The sequence below is a fragment of the Aethalodelphis obliquidens genome, unplaced genomic scaffold (assembly GCF_003676395.1).
Source record: "Aethalodelphis obliquidens isolate GAN/ISIS:26980383/991018 unplaced genomic scaffold, ASM367639v1 scaffold38, whole genome shotgun sequence".
Lineage (NCBI taxonomy): Eukaryota > Metazoa > Chordata > Mammalia > Artiodactyla > Delphinidae > Aethalodelphis > Aethalodelphis obliquidens.
The window spans coordinates 7,713,021-7,734,988 of NW_020837982.1; the positions used below are offsets into that span (position 1 = coordinate 7,713,021).

Below are 21,968 nucleotides of genomic sequence, written 5' to 3' on the forward strand. Positions count from 1 at the left end.
CCTATGACCAAGTGACACCAGACAATTCACACACCCTGGTCAGGCCAATCACTTTAACATAAACACATTTGCCTAACCTGACCTCGCTGCCTAGAATAACAAAGAAAGCGGGCTCGGAATCCTAGAGTCGTGATCTTACATAAGTTACTTAACGTTTTTGTGTTTCGGTTTCTTCATCTGTGAAATGGGGATAATATACCCACCTTCTAGGATTCTTGTGAAGATAAAATGAGTTCAAACAAGTAGAGTCCAGATTAGCTTCTAGTCCATTGTAGGTACTCAAAAAATGCTAACTTGGGCTTCCCTGGTGGCGCAGTGGTTGAGAGTCCGCCTGCCGATGCAGGGGACACGGGTTCGTGCCCCGGTCCAAGAAGATCCCACATGCCGCGGAGCAGCTGGACCCGTGAGCCACGGCCGCTGAGCCTGCACGTCTGGAGCCTGTGCTCCGCAACGGGAGAGGCCACAACAGTGAGAGGCCCGCGTACCGCAAAAACAAACAAACAAAAAAAAAAACGCTAACTTTTGTTAGTAGCAATGGACTGAAACTTTCTAAGGTTTCTTTTTTCGATGTCGCTTGCATGAAGAATGAATTGCTCCTCCTTCTTAGCATGTGGGTAAATCTGTTTTAGTGTTTATTTCATTCTCTAGTGAGGGGAATTCAACAATACATCACCGTGCCTGATAGAACACCCATCTCCTAGTAGATGCTTCATAAATATGATTCACCTGGGTCTATGCTGGGACTTCTCAGGCACAGTGTCTACCATGGCTGTAGCAGTCAGAATGAACTAAGTTATCCTGTGGTAACAAACAGCTCCCAAATCTCAGTAGCATCAAACATCAAAGGTTTATTTCTCAGTCACACTATGAGTCACTCGCTGTTTGGTGAGGGCTCTACACCACATTGCCCTCATGTGGGACCCAGGGCAGCAGAGCCTCCTCTCTGGGACACCCCAGGTCACTTACAGCAAAGGGAACAGAGTGTGGCAAATCTCACATTGGCTCCAAAGGGCTTCTGCCTGGAAGCGACAAACTTCTGTTGACGTTTTACTGGCCAAAGCAAATCAGGTGGGGAAGTGCTAGCCTACCATGTGCTTAAGATCAGGGTATTGGCAAACAGCCCTAATGACCCAGCTCCTCATCTGAGGATCAGAATGGTACCTCCTGAGAACGAGAGCAGAAGCAACGAGTGGTTTATGACTTCAGGCTGGAGAAATGAGGCCCTGGCAGCTGTACTCAAACCCCTGCAGAGGCTCCAGGCCAAGTGCAATAGAAATGACAACAGGACCACCAGCTGGCAAGCTTGGACCGTGCAAGGCTTAGCCCTCAGAGGTAGTGTGGACATGCGGAAAGGGGACAGAGAGTTATGGTGCTTCGCAGGATACCCATCCAGCTCCTAATGTATATTTAGACTCCACCCACAGCATCCTGGGAATGCAAGACAGGCTGCCTCCCTGACATCGGAGGGCCAGTTCCTCCTGATGGACAGGGCTCTCTGCTATCCTTTGGCCCATCCCGAGGTGACTTCTCTCTCAAAATATGGTGTCAACTCATTCTGGCCAAGAGAACAATTACATGACGTTCCTGAGTGATCTGCAGCTGCTTGTCCCGGCAGAACCATGGGGCAGGCAGGGCTTCTACAAATGATCCCCAGAGTTATGTCCAACCTCCCAAACCCTGTGGCAGTGCCAGATTTATAGTCTTCCCAATGCAGAGAGGTGTGTTTTACTAAAGGGACAAGGCTCTGGAAGAATGAACTTTAGTATCTGAAATTCAATCAGCACAGCCAGGCAGATTAAGAGTTTCAGACAATCACATAACGTGGCATTCACAAAGAGACATGACTGCTTCCCAAACTCACAGTCGCCCAGGTGCCTCAGAGTCAGGGACCTGGGATCACCCTTGGGAGTGTGGAAGTAGACACAGCGATGGTGGCCCTCTCCTGGAAGCCATTCCATGGTCATCCTACCAACCACGGGAAGGTTTAAGATGCTCTGGGATCCCTGCAGAGATGCCGACTCAAGTGGGATGTTTCTGCAAGCCAGGCACACATGGCGGGCCAGCAAGGCCCACACCAAGAGAAAGAAGAGCTGGGGCATTTGGGACAAGGGATTCTCTCTGCTTTCTCTCTAACAGGAGCATGCGCAGCTGCATCCCTTCCCTTGGAAGGCTTCCCAGGGATGCACAGGGGCAAAAACACACTGCTGCACAGACACACTCTTGGAAAAGAGTCTTGCTGGTGTCTGGTCAGAACAACATGGGAACAACATGTTGGGAACAACATGGGAACAACATGCCTGAACGGTGGCGTTATGCAGCATCTGTCCCCTTGGCTGGTCATGTCATCCACATTTTCTTCTCTGTTCTGTGTCTTCAAGCCAGCTGTGGTGTGAGGAACCATGGCAGCACCAAGCAGGCTCTCCTTGGAGGGGAGGTACATGGCAAGAAGGCCAGCATCTTCATCTCAGCATCTTCATCTCAGCCAGCCTGCATCACTGTCCTTGGGTCACCTTCTGCCCCAGCTAGTTGGCTGTGGCCAGAGAAGAACAAGATTGGGAAAGGGGCCTCAGGGTCACGTGGCACAATCCAGTAGGGAAGACTCTTCCAACAGTACATGTGACCCATCTTTCCCTTTCTCTCTGTCTCTCCCACATTTACATTTGCAACCAGCTCTCAGGTGAGTCTCTTTCAGAAGGCACTGATTTGGGATCTGGTTGATGACTCCTGGCTGCATTATTAGAGTGTGCCCTGAAGATTGGTTCTTGGTCAAAATGATGGCCTGAGAATAAGCATTGCTTAAAACTGCCCACAGAACTGTCCAGGAAAAGCATGATCCCAAGATAAGGAGAGGAACATTAATTAGATAAACTTTGCAACAGTCCTTTGGCCAATGAGTGTGCTAATACTCCTGCTGGTTAAGGTTTCTCTGGAGCATCACCAGAGCGGCCCCTACAGCTGCATCCACATCCTGCCCATAGGACACTGGAAAGGGGAAAGCCCTCTGCACCTCCTGCTTCAGCACCTCGTTCCTGGACAGCGCACTCCCACTGCCGATCACCCGCTCCACGCCCCACTCTTGGAGCTGCTGAAAAGGAAGCATTGAGTGCAGGTTCTGAACGATGCCTCTGCACAGGGCCCGGGTCACGTGCCCCAAGGAGAGGTCAGAGGAGGAGATTCTGGTCACTGAGGCCAGCTGGTCTGGCAGGTGCCTCTCACCCAGCACTGTTGGAGTGATGGTTAGGCAGGTGTCTTTCTGCTGTGCAGCAGCCTGGATCATGCGTGAGTACACAGTGGATTCTTCAGCCTCCAGGCCTGCCAGGAACAGAGAAGGCCTGTGTGAGTTCATGCACCCCCTCGCTGCAGGCTATAGAGTTACCAGGGGCCAAGGATAGGTTGACTTGCTGCCTCTCCTCACTGTGGCTGGCTGCTTCCCAGCTCAGGACTCAAATATTCTGGCTAGCTGTGCTCTGCTCCAGACCCCAGCCACCTTTCTCACTACAGACCCCAGCCCAATCTTCAAGGAGAGAGCTCGTAAGCGCTGCTGTGAGTCCTTACCATCCCGCAGCTGTGGGACTCTTGGTCCTAAGTGGACCAAATGCATACACTGATCAATGAGTATCATCACACCTGTTATTAGTGTCACAGGAATCCCAGGACCACAGTGCTGATCACAGTCTAGCCTGCCCCTCGGCAGAGGTTACGAACAACCAGTCTAGACCAGAGCTCAGAGTTGAATGTGCATGTGAATCACTCAGGGATCTTATTAAAACACAGCTTCTGATTCAGTGTGCCTGGGGTGGGGCCTGAGATTCTGCATTTGTCATCGGCTCCCAGAGGAAGCCAGTGCAGCTGGCCTGAGGACCACGCTTTTTGAGTAGAAGGTTCTAGATCAGTGCTTACCAACACTTGAGAGCATCAGGATCACCTGAGGCACTTTTATAAAATGCCGTGCTCAGGCCCCACTCCTCTCCCCCAAGCCCAATAATCAGCTTTTCTGGGGGTGAAACTAGGACATCAACATTGTTTTTAAAACTCCACGAGTATTTCCAATGTATGGCCAAAAGTCCCCAAGGAGTCTCAACGTCAGCACATTTAACTCATACAAACTCAACTATACACCCTCAGGAATGAGAAAGAAAAAAATATATTCTTTTCAATCAAATGAAACAATGTAGACATTTCATAGGAGGTTAAGTTATATAAACTACTAGCCTTCAAAGCACCCTCTGTTTCATCAAAATAAGAACCACGAAAATGTAAAAGACTTTTCTTTTTGAAAATCTTAGAGAAAACTTAAGTATTACGTACTCTTTCAGGGCTGAGCAAAACAGTCACTTCTGTATAAATAGAAACACCAGCCAACTCAGTAAACAGTCGACAGACTCAACCCAGTTAAAGAAGTATCTGAGTAAAGGGCTTGCCTGAAGGTTCTGATGACTGGTTCTGCATCTTTAAAACCTTTCTTGATTCAAGGCAAAACAAGATCAAAGTTCTGTTCTTTAAATGCAGCATTCCTGAGGGATTCCCAGCCAAGGGGGCAGAACTTACCCGCAATGCTGACACCCCCAGCCAGCCTGGAAGGACTGACGTGGGTCAGCAACACCTGTCTGCATGACCAGTATGAACTTCCCAGGTGCTCCCTGTGGCCTGTGCCCCACCTAGTTATTCTGTTGGATGTTTCCTGGAATGACCTGATTTTGAGCTCCTACAAGTGACCCATGCATCTGATAAGCATGATCTCCCTATTTCTAGACAGCTGGCCAGAAATTTCATTTCTACCCTAAGTACTTAGAAAGGGAACCTCTCCTGGAAGAAAGAGGTTACATCTTTCTCTGTAAATGCAGAGCAGAGGAAGGCCTGATCAACTCCACCCTGAAGAGAGCAGGAAGACGTCAGAGTTTCCAGGGACCCTTCCAAGAAAGGAGGAGAGGTGATACTTTCCAGGAATAAGTGCTACCAGTCTTTTCACTCATTCATGTTTGATCATTTTATTCTTCGCTGTCTGTAGCCAGCAGAAGGCAAACCTCAAATGCAAGGTTACTGACAGAGAAAGTAATAGCGGGGCCAGGGAGAGCCAGGAGACTATTAGGATACTCCACAGTTAAGGCTAGAGGAGAAGATGCGCCTCAAAAAAGAGAGTATGGGCTTCCCTGGTGGCGCAATGGTTGAGAGTCCGCCTGCTGATGCAGGGGACACGGGTTCGTGCCCCGGTCCGGGAAGATCCCACATGCCGTGGAGCGGCTGGGCCCATGAGCCATGGCCGCTGAGCCTGCACGTCCGGAGCCTGTGCTCCACAACGGGAGAGGCCACAGCAGGGAGAGGCCCGCGTACCGCAAAAAATAAATAAAAAAGGGTAGGTGATGGCAGCTCAGAAGATGAAAGGCTACAAGCTCAGATCCCTAAGGACAGAGGGAATGTGCTAGAATCTGGCTGGGTCTGAGACAAGAATCTAGAAACTTACAGCACATTCAGCACCAGAACACTGCCACATAGAAAGGACAAGCAGAGAACACACCACTGTGTGGGCCACCCTTACCTAGATCCGCCATCCACTGGACCAGCATGTGGACGAACATGGCCAGCACGTTGCCCCCATTGAGGGATGCTGCCACCGCCAGGTAGGTCCTGTCAAAGTACGGGAAGTAGGCGACTGGAGCTGCAGGGTCTGGAGTCTGCACTGGCTGGAATCCTGAAGGCATGGAGGCTACCAGCTGCACCGAGGTGCTGATGTTGAGAACTGGATGTGGTCCAAAGAAAGCAGAGGTTAGGCCTGTTGGGCTAACTCAGAGGCCACAAGTCACAACAGGGTCGGAGAGTGTGCCACAAATTCCTGGATACTCCTCCTTTCAGGAGGAAGAGCCTAGTCCTCCACCCCTGAGTGTGGGCTGGACTCAGTGACTGGCTTCTAATGAAGAGAGTAAAGCAGAAGTGACAGTGTGTGACTCTGGAGACCAGGTCATAAAAGGGCACTGCAGCTTCCATCCTGATCACTTGCTCCAGGGGAGGCAGGTACCACGTCGTGAGCAGCCCTGTGGAGAGGCCCACTGGATGGTTGCTGGCATAACTGACCCCATCTTGAGCCCGTACGGTCCCTCCTGTCCTTCCGCTGACCCTACCCAGGACTGTACTAGGTGGTGAATCACTTCTCTGTCGTCAAGGGCTTTGTAGTTAGTAGATATTGTTTAACAATGGTTAGGGCCAGGTGGCCTCTATGCTCTGTTAGTTCCCAAACTATGCTGACTTTTGCTGATGTATTCCCAGAGCCCATGAGACTAGTTACCCATTCAGTCATCTTAACTTAGGAGTGTATGTCCTGTTTCCAGGCACCCACCCTCATGTCCTAGGTTAACTATAAAACTGTCCCAAAGGCCCCTTGGTGGTGCAGAATGCAGCTGCCAATGCTTCCAGATCATTGTCTGCCTGATCCCACTCTGTAAGTTACCCTAGAATAAACTGACCCATTGATTATACGGAGCCGCCTGCCTCATTTTTCAGTCTCAAGATGCATTCTCATTTCGGTGGGTACTTTTCATTCCCTCCGTCCTCCAACACCTACAAGGAGCTGAGGCCAAGAGCCACACGAGTGAGCTGAGAAGTGGATCCTCCAGCCCAGTCAAGCCTTCAGATGACTGCAGCCCCAGCCGACTGACAGGGTGATTGCAATCCAGCCACACCTAGACTCCTGACTCTCAGAAACTGTGTGAGATAATAAGTGTTTGCTGTTTTAGGCTACTAAGTATTGGAGCGATTTGTTACACAGCAATAAGCTACTATTCACAGAGAGGCAGACCTCAGCCCAAGTGTTTTATTCTTTGGGAGGTTTCATTCATTTTTGGTGGGTACCACCTCCTTCTCATTTCCAAGGTGTGCTTCTCAACCTCCCTCCACCAGCAGGGGGGATGCTCCCAGACCTAGAACAGAGGGGATGCTTTTCTCCTCTAGATGGAGGCCAGAGCCTACAGACTGTCCCAGGAGTCTCTCCTCCATTTCTCACAAGACCTGGCCAGAAAGCCTGTTCCTCTCAGTCTGTTGGGGCTAAACTAACTGAGGTCAGCATCCAACTGTCCTACCTCCTGGGAGGCAGAGGCAAGGAGAGTGAAAACAAGTCTCAGAAAGTCAATAACCTTGACTTCCTGCCACATCAAGACTTTCACCATGACGATAAACCAGAAGCATCATGCCCTCCACCTATCCCCTCGGGGGGAAGTGTCAGTGAAGGGGGCCGACCAGCCTTGCCCATGGACACCGCACAGCTGGGCACAGGCCAGCGGCCCCAGTCTAGAACCAGAGACCACAACCAGCTCAGTGAAGATGGAGCCTAAAGCTTAGCTTCTTCCCATTTGACCACCATCTAGAAAGGACATTTACATCCAGGCACATGACAGCTCTCTGCGGAGGAAACAGCCTAAGATTTGAAGACTACCAGGTAGGAGGAAAGAGCCAGGCTCTTTACAGGCACCGTCCCAGTGCATCACAACAACTGCCCCATGAGAAAGGCATCATCATCCTCATTTTGGATGGTGACAAGGGCTCAGGGAGAAAATTCAGGAGAAAAAGACGGGGTTTTTGACCTTAAAAGATTTTATCACACATTTGTGCAAACAAAAGTGGCAGAATCTGGATATATGTATATGTATAACAGATTCACTGTGTTATACACCTGAAACTAACACAACATTGTAAATCAACTATACTTCAATAAAAAAAATTTTTTTAAGTGGCAGAATCTCACCTTTCCCTCTCACCTAATCTTGAATTAAGAGGAATTACTACCAAAAACAAAACAAAAAGTCACTTGAAATTTTATTTTTTAAGAATGTACTAAAATAGGAATAAACTACTGCTTCAGAGGATAGTGCTGGTCAGAGTTTTTAAACTCAAGGTTAAATTGTAATAGTTCTAACTGATGGAGGAAAAAAAGATGTGATGACAAAGAAAATCCGAGTAAGATGAATGACTTCTCTGTTCCCGTTGATAACAAGGCGAGGCTCTCAAAGTGGGCCCACTCAGCCAGGCTGCCCTGAGGATCAAATGAGACACACAGCCTGCAATCACCCTGCTCGGGGAGGCAGACCCAAAGTCTACCCCAGCCCCAGGAGGGGCCAACGACAGCCCCCAGGCCACATCCAGCCTGCCATCTGTTTTTGTATGGCCCAGGAGCTAAGAAAGTCTCTTCCATTTTTTTTTAAATGATAGCTTTATTGAGATGTAATTCAGAAAATTCACCATAAAATGCACCCTTTTAAAGTGTACAGTTCTGTGCTTTTTCGTATATTCACAGAGTTGTACAAACATCACTGAGATCTAATTTTAGGACATTTTCACCACTCCAGAAAGAAATCCCATACTGGTTAGCAATCAACCCCGTGTCCCAGCCCTAGACAACCATGAATCTGCTTTCTGTCTCTATGGATTTGCCTGTTCTGGACATTTCACAGGAATGGAATAATACACTATGTGGCCTTTCACTTTCATTCACATGTTATAGCATTTTAGCTCTGCGGATACACCACATTTTTAAAATCCATTTATCAGTCGATGGGCATTTGGGTTGTTTCTACATTTTGGCTATTATGAATAAGGCTGCTAGGAACATTTGTGTACAAGTTTTTTGTGCGGACATGTGTTTTCAATTCTTTTGAGTATACACATAGGAGTGGAATGGCAGGGTCCCATGGTAATTCCACGTTTAGCTTTTGAAGAACTGCTAGACAGTTTTCCAAAGGGACTGCACCATTTTACAATCCCAGTAGCGTGTTCTTACCTTTTTAAAAGGTTGAAAAGAAATGAAGAGGAGAAGAATATTTCATGACACATGAACATTTTATGAAATTCACATTTCAGCCTCTATAAATAAAGTTTTATTGGAACACAGCTACACCCACTCACTTATGCATTGGCTATGGCTGCTTTCCTGCCCCAACAGCTGTGAAGTAGTTATGATAGAAACAAAATGGCCCACAAAGCTTAAAATATTTACAATCTGGCCCTTTACCCTGCCCTGGATTGCTGTCTCCCCTTCACTGTGACTCTCTTACATGGAATACAGGGACGTCTGCGCTTCTACTCAGATCCGAGGAACTCTCGTTGACAAACACACAATAACAAAACCCCTAACCTATTGAATAATAATCTATTTTCTTGGTCATGGAGACACATAGAAACCAGCCAACTAGAGAGAGTCATTTCCCTCACCTGTCTCTAGAGAAGAAAGGCACAGACTGTGGTCAGGACAGAAATTGCCCTGCTGAATTGTAAGCTCCCGGGGCAGGGGCTTCACCTGTAGGGATGAGGGTGTTTTTCATGTTTGTAACATAATGGTCAAGAGGACGCTGCGACTGCTGGCTACGTGTGCCCCTCGGACCCTGGCACAGAGCTGGGGCTTAGGAGGCCCCAGTAGAAGTCTGAGGAGAGAACCAAAGACAGACTTACCTGCGTCTGTCCTTTGGGCCATACAGGAATAGACAGAGGCCTGCAAATCCCCCAAGGCCACGCCCACCTGCGTCCCCTTTGGGATCTCAAACCAGGCCTGGGAAGTTCTGCCTGCCACGTTGCCAGGCTCGGTGACGTCCGGGAGTAGGTGGACGGGAAAGCCTGCGTCCCTCAGTCTGCAAACCAAAAGTGGACAGCATATCTACCTGGTGCTTGGTTTTCTGTTTTCTGTTGTTTCCAGGAAACTCAGCAACGGAAAGCGCAATAGGATACACATTCAAGAAGGGAGGGCAGAATCCAGTGTTTTCACAGAGGGTCTCTTTGGCTTTTTTTAAACCATGAGGGAAAGCCTTGGGTTATTTAAAGAGTGAACCCTGGCTTTCAAGAGCTTGGGATGGGCCTCTTGGAGAAGAACACAACCAGTTTGAGCAGAGGTAGTCAGAAGAGACTGGATAAGAAGCAGATTTCATCGGCATCCAGCCTCCTGCATTTGAAGGGAGAGCAAACACTGTGCAAAGGGAGGAAGCTGGAGTTTTAGAGCAAAGTCACAGCTGGTTAGCACAGGCCAAACCAAAGTCAAACCCATCAGTCTCCTGAATACCAAATGCATCCATCACTCGCGGTTAGTGAACATGGGGCTGCCAATTTTATAAAACATGCTGGAAAGTCCTTTACCTGAATTACCAGGTGCTTTTTGTTTTATTACAGAGCTCAGAATTTGGACCCTGAAGGCAGTGAACTTATAGGGCACTGGACTGCTGGACCTGAAAAGGCAAATGATTGCTTAAAGGGAACTTAAAAGGCATCCCTTAAGCCTACTACTTCCATTTCTTAACCCTATTTTAAAATACATTAGGGTGGGGGAGAGAGATAGCTAGGGAATTTGGGATTGACATGTACACACTGCTATATTTAAAATGGATAACCCACAAGGACCTACTGTATAGCACAGGGAACTCTGCTCAATATTATGTAACAACCTAAACGGGAAAAGAATTTGAAAAAGAACAGATACATGTATATGTATAACTGAATCACGTTGCTGTACACCTGAAACTAACCCAACATGGTTAATCAACTATATTCCAATATAAAATAAAAAGTTAAAAAAATAAAATAATATGTTAAAGAATGAATGTTGTTCTTTGGAATCTACGGGCTGGCTCAGGGCACAGAAAGAACTGGGGAGCCCACCCTAGGTCTGGGCAACAGTGGAGGAGCAGGCAGCATGGCGTGGTGGGTGGCGCCCCTCCCCAAGAACTTCACTTACAGTTAGGCCCACCCATGCCCGGGGACTGGAACAGGCTGGAGGGTGTTGGAACCTGATCTTGGCCTCGTGGAATCCTCCATTATTGCCAGATGGGAAAGCCCCACTGAAGCTCCTGCTTTAGAGGTTCTGCCCTTCAGCCTCAAGCCAGCCTGCACGGTTATACTCACATCTCCAAGTTCCAGCTTTGGCTCCTGGTGTTGAAATATCCCCAGCTAGCGGCATTCTGGTCGGACATCAGGGGTCTTGTCAAGCCACACAGCATGGCAACCACATAGTCGTGAATAGTGCCAGCTGCATCGTAGGACTTCAGGAACTCTGGGCTGTTTTTCATACCCCAAACAATTCGACGTGGTTTAATATTGACTTGAAAGCATGTGCTGCACCTAACTGTGGGCGGTGTGGACTAGACATGGCATAGCTGGGTAGCAGCTGTGGATCCCCAGCAGCGGAACCTCCCAACCCCTCCAAGCCAAGCTGGCCAGAGTCAGCCTTAGGGGAGGGTACTCCTAGGAGGACACACCGTGCCTGGGAAAGCAGGACATCAGCCGTTCTCAGCAGCCCTGACCCCACCGTGAACCCATCCTGTGATCCTTGGCAAGTCCCTGGCCCTCTTGGGTCTCTTCTTTCCCCCTCCAGGTGAGAATCAGATTACCAATAAGAGCCCTCTGCGAAATGAAGCAGTGGTAGACCAAGTCTAAGTCTTGTGACTATACCCTGTGCTGGGCCACACTCACTGAGGGGCAATCCAGCACGTGGAGTGATGCTGGCCAGCTAGAGGTACAGCTCCCCAGACACTCTCGTTCCCCTGCAAATCCGTCACCCAATTCAAACAACAGGTGTCCGTACCTATTTTTCAAAAGCCAGAAGATGGTTGCGCAGCCAAACCCCGTGGCCACACTGAGATGAGACTCTGGCCGGGGCAGAGAAGCCAGGAACTTGCTGCCACACCGGCCATCCTGCCACGTTACCAGGTGGCTCACGGCTCTGGGCTCAAACACGGGGGCAGCCCCTGCCTCTGTCCATTCACAACCTGGAACGAAGGAGATGACCAAAAATGGAGAAAAGAGCAACGGACTGGCACCAGCATGTCCTTGAGACTACTCTGCTAGTGAGGTTATAGGACAGACTTTATCACCCATGACAACGCTTCACTCACACTCAGGGATTCTGGCCAGTACCCTGAAGAGCAGGGAGTGGATGGACCTAGAGATTGTCATACTGAGTGAAGTAAGGCAGACAGAGAAAGGCAAGTGATATCATATGATATCAATTATATGTGGAATCTAAAAAAAAAAAAAAGGTACAAATTAACTTATTTACAAAACAGAAATAGAGTCACAGATGTAGAAAACAAACTTATGGTTACCAGGGGGGAATGGGGTGGGGGAGAGATAAATTGGGAGATTGGGATTCAGATATACACAATGCTATGTATAAAATAGATAACTAATAAGGACCTAACTAATAAGGACCTGGCGGTCCAGTGGTTAGGACTCAGTGCTTTCACTGCTGAGGGTCCAGTTCAATCCCTGGTCAGGGAACTAAGATTCCACAGGCTACAAGGTGTGGCCTTAAAAAAAAAGAAAGAAAGAAAGGAAAGAAAGGATCTACTGTATAGCACAGGGAACTCTACTTAATCCCTCTGTAATGACCTATATGGGAAAAGCAGCTAAAAAAGACTGGATATATGTATATGTATAACTGATTCACTTTGCTGTACAGCAGAAACTAACACATTGTAAATCAACTATACGTCAATAAAAATCATCAAAAAAAAAAAAAGAAGAGCAGGGAAGCGGTCACAGATAATATGCACCTGAAGCTTATTAAGTTTCACCCAGGAAGAGGGAGTAAGCTGGGGATGGGGTGGTCCACCCTCACAATTACGTTTCTGCCTAAAGCTGGGATTCTTATCCCAGCCCTAAAGCTGGAAATCTGAAGCTTTTTCTTCAACCCTTTTATCTGCTTCCAAAACTCTTTTGACCCTTTTTTCTTCTTTTTACTTTTAGGACTATTATCTTTATTTTGTTTGTGTTATAAAATAAATACGGAGTTCCTACCATGTACCAGGTATTGTTCAAAGCACTTTAAAAATATTAATTTTTTTAATCTACATATTAGCCTTACAACATAGGTGTGATATTTATCCCCATTTTCACATAAGACATATGAAACTCAGAGAAGCTTTAAAAATCTTGTCAAAGATCACATAGCTACTAAGTGGTAGAGGCAGGATTCAAGTCCAGACAGTCTGTTCCAGAATCTGGCCTGATGGATGTTCTTTCTCTCACTTTCTTTTTTTTGGCAAAAATAATAATCATTTAAAAGTTTTTTTAATTATACAAATGATAAGTGAATGCATTCTCAATATAAAATGTTCAAATATTACAGATAAAGCAAAAGGCCTGCTCGACCATCCCCATCAGAGTCCCAGCCCCCTTCCTGTCACTGTTAGCACTTGTAGAGTTTTTTGGGGGTTTTTTATTTTTTGGCCGTGCAGCACGTGGGATCTTAGTTCCCTGACCAGGGATCGAATCTGCACCTCTTGCACTGGAAGCGCGGAGTCTTAACCACTGGACCGCCAGGGAAGTCCCGTTGTTGGGTTTTTATACTCACACAACATACTCTCTTTGGTTTGGTTGATTTGGGCTGGGTTTTATTATATTTTGGTTTTGTCTGTTTTTTAAAAACAAACAGTACTATACTGTATGTATTTTTTTAGTGGTTGTTTTTATCATCCAGCAACATGTCCTGGAATTCTTTCCACGTTAGTACATGTGAGTGCACCTTATTCTTTGCAACTACTGCATACCATTCTACAGCGTGGGGTACCAACATTTATTTAACCACTCCCCCATGAGGAAACGTCACAGTTTTCACTACAATAAACAAGGATGCCATGAGTGACCATGATTATGCCTCTTTTGCATATACGTGTTAAAGTCCTTTTCCTGAACAGATTTTAAGTAGTAGGGCCACTGAGTCATAGTAACTCTTATTTTTACAGTGTATAATTTAAAAGCTTTATCCTCACCCCCGGCAATTAGCAAATGGGTTTCATATTAGTTCAGCTGGAAGTTTTCTTCCTGTAGTTGCTATAACTCTCTTATCTTTTTTTTTTTTTTTTTTGCGGTACGCGGGCCTCTCACTGTTGTGGGCTCTCCCGTTGCGGAGCACAAGCTCCAGACGCGCAGGCTCAGCGGCCATGGCTCACCGGCCCAGCCGCTTCGCGGCATGTGGGATTTTCCCGGACCGGGGCACGAACCCACGTCCCCTGCATCGGCAGGCGGACTCTCAACCACTGCGCCACCAGGGAAGCCCACCAAACACCCTGCCAAACTGCCCTCTGAAACGGCCAAGCTAATATATACTACCAGGAGTGATATTTTAAAAAAACAATTTTCCACCCCCTTTGCCAACTCTTGACATTCTCAAACTGCTTTCTTACAATCCAGTGGGTGGAAAATGATTTCTCGTTGTTGTTTTCCTCTGCATTTTCCTAACTCCTAATGACACCGAGCATCTTTTCATATGCTTATTAGCTATTTGTATTTCCTCTTCTAGGAATTGCCTGTTGGTTTCCTCTGCCCATTTTTCCACAGGGCCATTGGTCCTTTCTTTGTTCTTTATATGCACCCATATTCGTCCTTTGTCTACTATATACTAGTGAATAATTTCTCCCTGTCTGCTGCTGGCCTTTTAGCTTGATTTTATGATCCCCACTTCTCTCCTGCTATTACTGAGCCTGAAAATGGAATGTGGAAACTGGTGTAACCACAGGCCTCTCAGAAGACACTAGTCACTCCCTCTCTTCTCCAATTGGCGCCCTTGTGGAAGCACTTAGCTCTCCGCTCAGGTTACTGGTGCCTGTCTGTGTTGACTGCCTTGAGCGAGCCCTGGAAGACGAGGGCTGCATCCTGTTTCTATGTCTCCCGCGGGGCCCAGCACAGAGCCTCATATATTGTAGGTCCCGAAACCAAACTGAATTACAGCCACTATTAAAAGCAGAACGACTTGATCTCAAATATGATTTCACTCACTCTGCTAAGCAGGTATCATCGTCAAACAGTGGCTCTCCTTCCCAGAAACTGAAACCAAAACAAGAAGGCATGCAGGTGGGCCCCATGAAATATTAAGCAGCTCTCTCCACCGATGTGGGCGATGGTTTGTGTGGTCGTTACAGAGGCCAGGAGACGGGCAGAAAGGAAGGCGTGTGACCGGAGCACAATCATTAGATCTCTGCTGTCCTCTTTGGGAAGGGTTTTAGTATTAAAAGGACGTTTATTCTCGTTACTTGCAAAATTAAGGAGTTTAAAAACTTTTACAACCTAGACTCCCCCTGAGAGGTCAGCTCTAACACCAGAACTGGCCTTTCGCTCCTGCTGGGGATTGGAGCCGAGCAGCTCCCGTGGTCCCAGCTGGCCTGACGACAGGCAGACAAAGGGAGAGGAGGAGGGGGAGAGCCTGGGTGGGCTTTGGCAGTCACCCAGGCCCCCCCTGGGGACTGATCAAAGGATGCACCACCAGACCCCTGTCAAGCCACCAAGAGGCAAGTCACCACTCACTTGGCCCAGGGGAATCGGAATCACTGATCCTCTAGGCAGAGAAGGGGTGAATCCAATGTCCAACCTCCTTAACTACAGCCTCCACCCCGCAAAGTAGCCATCCATACTACGCTTAAAACACCTGCAGTGAAAAGTTGATAGTTTTGAAGCTGGGTGATGGGTATGTGTCAGTTCATAATGCTGTTCTCCCTACTTTTATGTCTATGTCGAACCTTCTATAATTAAAAAAAAATTTTTTTTTAACACTTGCCGTAACAGGAGCTCATAACTTCCTACAGGAGTCTAATCCTGCCTTGGACATTCTGTTGGGAAAGTCCTCCCTTCATTGAGCTAGTGTGTCCTCCCGTGACTCTGGTCCTCCTGGGAGATTTTCAAAGTTCAGTGTCTGAAGTCAGACAGACTTGAGTACAAAAGCTGGAGTCACGGGACTTCCTTGGTGGCGCAGTGGTTAAGAATCCGCCTGCCAATGCAGGGGACACGGGTTCGAGCCCTGGTCTGGGAAGAACCCACATGCTGTGGAGTAACTAAGCCCGCGAGCCACAACTACTGAGCCTGCGTGCTGCAACTACTGAAGCCCGCGCTCCTAGAGCCCGTGCTCCGCAACAAGAGAAGTCCCCGCTCGCCGCAACCAGAGAAAGCCCGTGCGTAGCAACAAAGACCCAACGCAGCCAAAATAAAGATTAATTAAAAAAGAGAAAAGCTGGAGTTGCTACTTGCTGCCACATGACCCTGAGCATATTATTTTATCCTCTCTGAACCTCCAGGTCTCATCTGCACAAGAGGGAGAGTAATGTAACCCATGTCATAAGGGTGTTGGGAAAATTCAATGAGATCACACAGGTAATATACTTAGCTCAGCACCTGGCATGCGAAGTGCTCACTGCTGTTTTCCTGGCTTAATACTCCTCCTAGAGGCCAAACAGAACAGGCCACCCACCTCTGCACTGTGGCAGACCTCCTGAAAGAATACGACCAACTAAATGATGCTTAGCAACTGTGCCCATGAAAAGGATGTGCCCTGGAATGGAAAAATCACAAATATCTGTGATTATGTTAAACAACAAAAACTATGCCTAAATTCAGAAGAGTTTCCTCTGCGTCTTGGAATCTACAGCTACACTAATCTCTTGGTTGTTGGCACTGATGCTCCAAGACACTGGCACAAAGAAAGAGGAGGCTGTGGAAAGTCCACTCCACTGAACCCAACAGAGAATCAGAGAGAACTCACTCTTCTCCTCTCCCTGTTCATGAATAACGTGTGAGTGGACAGTTCACTTCATTACCTCCTTTGAACAGGACAGGATGTACACAAAACGCAAGAGGCAGCAGAATAACCTCACCCTTCACAGAGAGCCCTTGGCAGCCCTTTTCTGGTTCCAGGGGAGGCAGGAGATAGAAGGGCCCCAGGCTGAGCAGCTGGAGTCTGTCCCCTGCGGACAGATACTCCAAGATGAAGGTAATAGCGGAGCGAAGCGTTGAGGGCTGTCCAGATAAAAGATAAAGAGACCACATATTCCTCATTCTCAAGATCAAGGAGCCCTTCCCAAGTACACGTGCACAGAAAGGCTCCTCGGGGGTCAAAAAGGGAAGGGGTGCCACTCCATAGTAGGTGATGTCAACCTACCCGTAGGCCTCTTTGCTAGAATCCATCTTGCCTAAGAGATGTGCGCACACACAGGGGAGGACCCTGAGATAAACCAAATACGGACTCAGAGCCAGTCAAAGCAAGAGGATTGGCCAAGGGAAATCAGAAGAAATGCCCCATATAAGTGATTCAAACTACCACGAGGGCACGAGCCTCTGAGAGCCTCTGCCCCTCTGAGCCTGCCTGTGTGTCTATACACACGTACCCTTTTTCCTCCTAATAAACACTTTACTTGTTTCACTACTTTCTGTCTCTTTGTGGAAATTCATTTCTACAAAGCCGACGGGCTAGAGTCTTATCATTGGCCGCTGGTCCCTGGTGGTCTAGTGGCTAGGATTCAGCACTCTCACTGCTGCAGCCTAACCTCAGTCTCTGGCCAGGGCAACCAAAACCCTGCTTCAAGCCGCTGCAGGCCGAGGCCACCTGAGATCACAGGGTGACTGTTAACAGCACGTGATCACCCCCAAGCTCAGCATACCTTGGCCTGTTTTCCAGAACATGACTCCGTGCATCTGTCCTGACACTCCGATGCCACAGACCTTGCAGAGCTGCTGCCGGGGAAGGGCAGCAAGGCACTCGTGGAGGGCCTGGATGATTCTCCTCACATCCTGCTCTTGCCCCTGGAAACAGAACAGGATACGTTGGACAGAGGTACACACACAGGCAGGGGAAGGAGGGCAGAGGCGCCAGGGACTTCCTGGGTGGTGGCTGCCCACCTAATTCCACCGAGGTCACTTCCAGGACCTGCTGAGGGGCCTCAAGGAGGGGATGTGGGCCTGAGGGTTCTCCACCACCTCCAGCGGGGCCTGAAGTAGGAACGTGGTGGGCGAGGTCCCACTTCTCCCTTCACAGATGAGGTGCTTCTGTGGGTTAAGGTCAGCCAATGGCCTGGGCTCTGCCCGCTGCCGTGGAAGAGTCTGAGCTGAGAAAAGCACTGCCCTGCCCTACAGGAGCTTACTGTCCAGCAGGACAGGAAAACACAAGAAAGACCATGCTGCAAGAAGAAATAAGGCAAAGGTCTTTGGCAAGGCACATGAAGCATTGGGGTAGAGGAAGGATGGAACCCAGCAGGAAAGGTGTAGGCAAGAAAGACTTCCTGGACTAAAGCACCTGAGCACCAGCCCTAGTGTTTGCTCCAGTTCATCCATCTGGCAAACATTTCCCGAATGCCCTGAGGGCTTGCATGTGTTCCGGGGGCAGTGAAGGCCTCCCCTCCTTGGAGTTAAGCCTTCATTTGTCAGCCTGCTGGCCTCGGGCTGTGGCAGTTCTTGGCTCCAAACAAACATGATGGAAGGAGTAGAAAGAAGAAAGGTGAGGAGGGGTAGGGCTGGGGAAGGAGAGGAGAGGGAACACAGAGCATTTCATTGAGGAGGCAACCCTACATCCTAACAAGACTCTTTATGCAGGAGAGACTATAGTAGAACTGAGCGGGCAGTAAAAGATGGGGCAGAGAGGAGATGCATGGCTATGCGTGATCCCCCAGGAGGGAAGAAATAAGACAGCGGGCAAAGGAAGAAGGAAGCAGGGAAGAGGCATTTGTTTACACCAGCCCTGTCCAACACACCAGTCATCTGCTACACACAGCTAGTCTGAATTGAAATCTACACACCAGATTTCAGATTTAGTACGAAAAAAAAGCACAATATCTCATTAATAATTCTATATTGATTATTACATATGGAAATGATATGTTTGGATCCATTGGGTTAAAATAATAAGCAATGAAACTTAATTTTACGGTTCCTTTTTACAATTTTTTGATATGGGCACCAGAAAGTTGAAAATTACGCGTGTGGCTCACATTTGCACTGCACAGTGCTGGTTTAAAGAGTTCCCACGTGGCATGAACCCAGATGGTACATGAACGCAGGACAGAGGAGCTGCTGTTTAAAATGGGCCTAGGGTGGGTGAGCTGTGTAGGCAAGGACAGCGGAGGAGTGAAACAGGCCAGAGGGGAGTGAAGGCAAGGAGGCACTCAGTGTGTGGGGAGTTTTAGTGGTGAGTGTGATGGCGGAGCAATTCTTGGACAGACAGTGGATACACCCACAATGTCACAGGAAAGGCGCTGCCCCCATTCCTTGATTCAGAATATCAAGTGGTCTACATTCAGATCAGATGCTAGAAATTCAGATTTGAAAAAAGAATTTAGGAACTCATTCAACCCTCCTCCCCCACACCCCTTTTTACAGATGGGGAAACTGAGGCCCGGACAGGTAAAATTCATAGCACAGAAAGGGTCACAGAGCTTCCCTCAAAAATCTTGGTATTTTAAAGTTGCAAAGAGCTAAAAGTCTGACCTTTCACAAAGCTGCCAAAGTTGACCGTGGAGTACACAATGCTTCTAAAGAGTGAGAAATATGGACATGAGGAAAGAACAGAGCCACCAGGTGTTTCTATGGATCAGCAGTGTTTACCCCAGGGATGATTTTTGTCCCCTCGGGGGCATTTGGCAATATGGAGGCATTTTGGGGTGTCTCAGCTGGGGAGGAGGGTTCTACTGGCATGCAGTGGATTAGAGGCCAGGGATGTTGCTGAACATCCTACAACGCACAGGACAGCACCCCACAACACAGAATCATCCAACCTCCAAATATCAACAGTGCCAAGGTGAAGAAATCCTGCTATAGGTGAACTTACAACAAGGCTGTTTGTCCCAGAGCATAACACACATGTGGAGGATGCAAGGGGGGCTATTACCGGCCTCCCCTAAACCCCCCCTTAGGCAGGTGTGGAGCACTGGGCATGCCTGTAAACACAGAACACTGTGCTGGACACTGGGGGAAGTGGGGAAAGTAGTTTTCAAGAAGTGGCCCTATTTCAAGAGAAAAGGGCACTGCCTAAAACCCACCCCTGTAATCGCAGCTCTCCTGCCTACCCCCACAGGGTCAGAGCTGACTTTGCCTCCACTTCATGGTCCATGAAGTGAGATAATCATTCTAAAATGTCCTGATGCCCCAACCAAGCTAATTTTGAAAGGCTCTATGAAAATGCGAAGTGCTCCTGAAATCTTTATCCTCTGAAATGCTTCTGATCAAGATGGACTCTGAACCCTAAAGGACTGAGTCCAGGTATGTGGCAAGAGCTTGTGAAAAACAAAGCCATTGGGAGTGGGGTTTGGCTCAGAAACTCGAGGTTTGTGGCTGGAAGGGGCCATAGAGGTCATCTATTTCAATTATAAGAACAAGCTGAGATCCAGGAAAAAAAAAAAAGTCATAAGGATACACAGAAAGTTCCTTGATATTAATCTGTATTATCAATGAACTGAACATAAAGCTACCTTTTTCAAGGAATTAATGGAATCCATCTCTGAGGATTGACATCCTTTCTGAACCCACAACTTGCAATTGAGCCCACTGTGGTGAAATTCTCCATTTCTATATTGTAGCTTTCACAAAACACTAGTTTTCGTGTAGAATTATCAATCTGACCTTCTTCTAACATTTTAATTGAGGTATCTCTCAATGTCTATCTGTCCTGGCGTCTTTCTTCCAAGGTATCTCAGCCTTTGGGGCCAGGGGACTTCTGCTGTCCAAGTGTTTGAGTTCCTCCACCCACAATCCACTCCTGCGGGATGAGAGAGCGGCAGGTTACGCTGGATTTTGCGTCTGATTTCTCAAGGAAAACCCAGACACCGCCCTAGGGAACAAGCTGAATCCTGAATTTGAGGACACCTGCAGATGTGAGGAGCAGAGAGCCGCAAGAATGAGAAGGCAGCCCTGAGATCGCTCCATATGCAGGAGAGCAATTTCCTGCAGGTCAGGATACAGAAAGTGGAGGGCAGAGAGCACGGGGGTATAGCGCCAAGGTCAAGGCTCCCAAAGAAGGCCCGAGAGTGGGGCGATCGGTGCCAGCAGGTGGGAAAGCTCCTGGGAGGAGATCTATCGGATCGAGGGAGTTGCAGCGGGCAGGCAGAGATCACGCAGGCTGGAGCAGTCAGGGAGACTTCTTTGAGGAGGAAGAGGGTGTCTGGAGGCTCCTGGAGGCGGCGAGGCTCCAGGGCGCTGCCTCACCTGGGGCCCCGCCGCCGCGCTCTGGGCCGCAGTCTCGGCCCGCGCAGGCCGGGCACAGCTCGCCAGTACCACGAACCCGGAAGGGTCGCCGCGCGCGGCCTCCACCAGGGCCGCCTTCACAGACGTGGTGCCCAGGTCGATGCCGAGAGTGACAGACCGTGCAGCCATGACAGCGATTGAGTCTGGGGCCCGGGCGCCCCTTCCAGCACACTTCATCCGGGACAGAGGCGCCGAGGCGGGGCCTCGCCTGCCAATCTTTCCAGCCACGCTCAACACGACGAATTCTCGTCTTCCCATTGGTTGAGGAAGGCCGAGTCCCGCGCTCCCCGAGCGACGGGCCCCGGCTATAGGCGGAGCCGCGGTGGAAGGCGGAACCTACAGGCCCCGCCCCTCAGGGCAGGGTTTGCGATGTGGCCCGAGGCTTCGGCCTTGCTCACCAAAGTACCAGTACCCCGAGTCTCGCTGGGGGATGCGAGAGCTTCTGTGACCCTAATAGTGACTTAACCCTCCCACATATCCGAGCCTGCCAAGTTGCCTGAGCCCCTCTGCTCCTCCCCAGCCCCAAACTGTCTCGCTGAGACGCGGGAAAACTACAGCTCCCAGGGTGCACCGCGCCGAGACCTGTACTCCGTGGATCAGGTGGCTCGAGTCAGGTGACTTCTGGTCCGCCCCACACTAAGTCAAGCCGGCCGGAGGAAGCTGGTACAGTCCGAAGCGGCTCCTGCGTCCCGTCTGGTCGGTCCTCTGAGCCTAGAGGACCTCAGGTGAGAGCCGACGCGGCCCCGACAGCCTCCCCGCCTCGTTTCCCAGGCGGACCCCCTGAGGCCTAGAGACTGGCACAGCAAGTCAGTTGGACAGCCTGCCGCGCATCCAGCCTCCCTCAGCCGCGCCAGGGTTCCTTCTCCGGCCACTAGCCCCGGCCTCGAGGCACCGGACAGCACCCGGGTTGAAGGGCTCGGGTGGTAGTGAGTGGACGCAGGGGACACCGGGCTGCCGAGGTGGTGTGGGAGGCTCTGTTCCAGTGCAGGTTAGCGTACCTTCCCCGC

At 49.1% G+C, this 21,968-nt stretch overlaps 1 protein-coding gene across 1 annotated transcript; it reads right to left on the reverse strand.

Annotated features, from left to right (window-relative positions):
* Nucleotides 1–2,496: 2,496 nt before the first annotated feature.
* SHPK (sedoheptulokinase) lies at nucleotides 2,497–21,381 on the reverse strand. Its single transcript, XM_027130705.1, has 7 exons — nucleotides 20,923–21,381; nucleotides 17,391–17,532; nucleotides 11,549–11,732; nucleotides 10,870–11,022; nucleotides 9,433–9,608; nucleotides 5,537–5,737; nucleotides 2,497–3,312 (listed from the first exon to the last, which is right to left on the reverse strand). The coding sequence occupies exons 1-7, from the start codon at nucleotides 21,217–21,219 to the stop codon at nucleotides 2,900–2,902; spliced, it is 1,566 nt and encodes a 521-aa protein (XP_026986506.1). The 5' UTR covers nucleotides 21,220–21,381; the 3' UTR covers nucleotides 2,497–2,899.
* Nucleotides 21,382–21,968: the final 587 nt, after the last annotated feature.

Bases quoted from the DNA above. Each gene is read 5' to 3' on its own strand.
- SHPK (XM_027130705.1), bottom strand. From the start codon at position 21,219: ATGGGAAGACGAGAATTCGTCGTGTTGAGCGTGGCTGGAAAGATTGGC. The intron at 11,733-17,390 runs GTATGCTGAGCT...CCTTCGTTCCAG, and splicing joins GTTCTGGAAAACAGGCCAAG to GTTGTGAATGGACAGAGGCA. The intron at 9,609-10,869 runs GTGAGTATAACC...TTTGGTTTGCAG, and splicing joins CAAAGCTGGAACTTGGAGAT to ACTGAGGGACGCAGGCTTTC.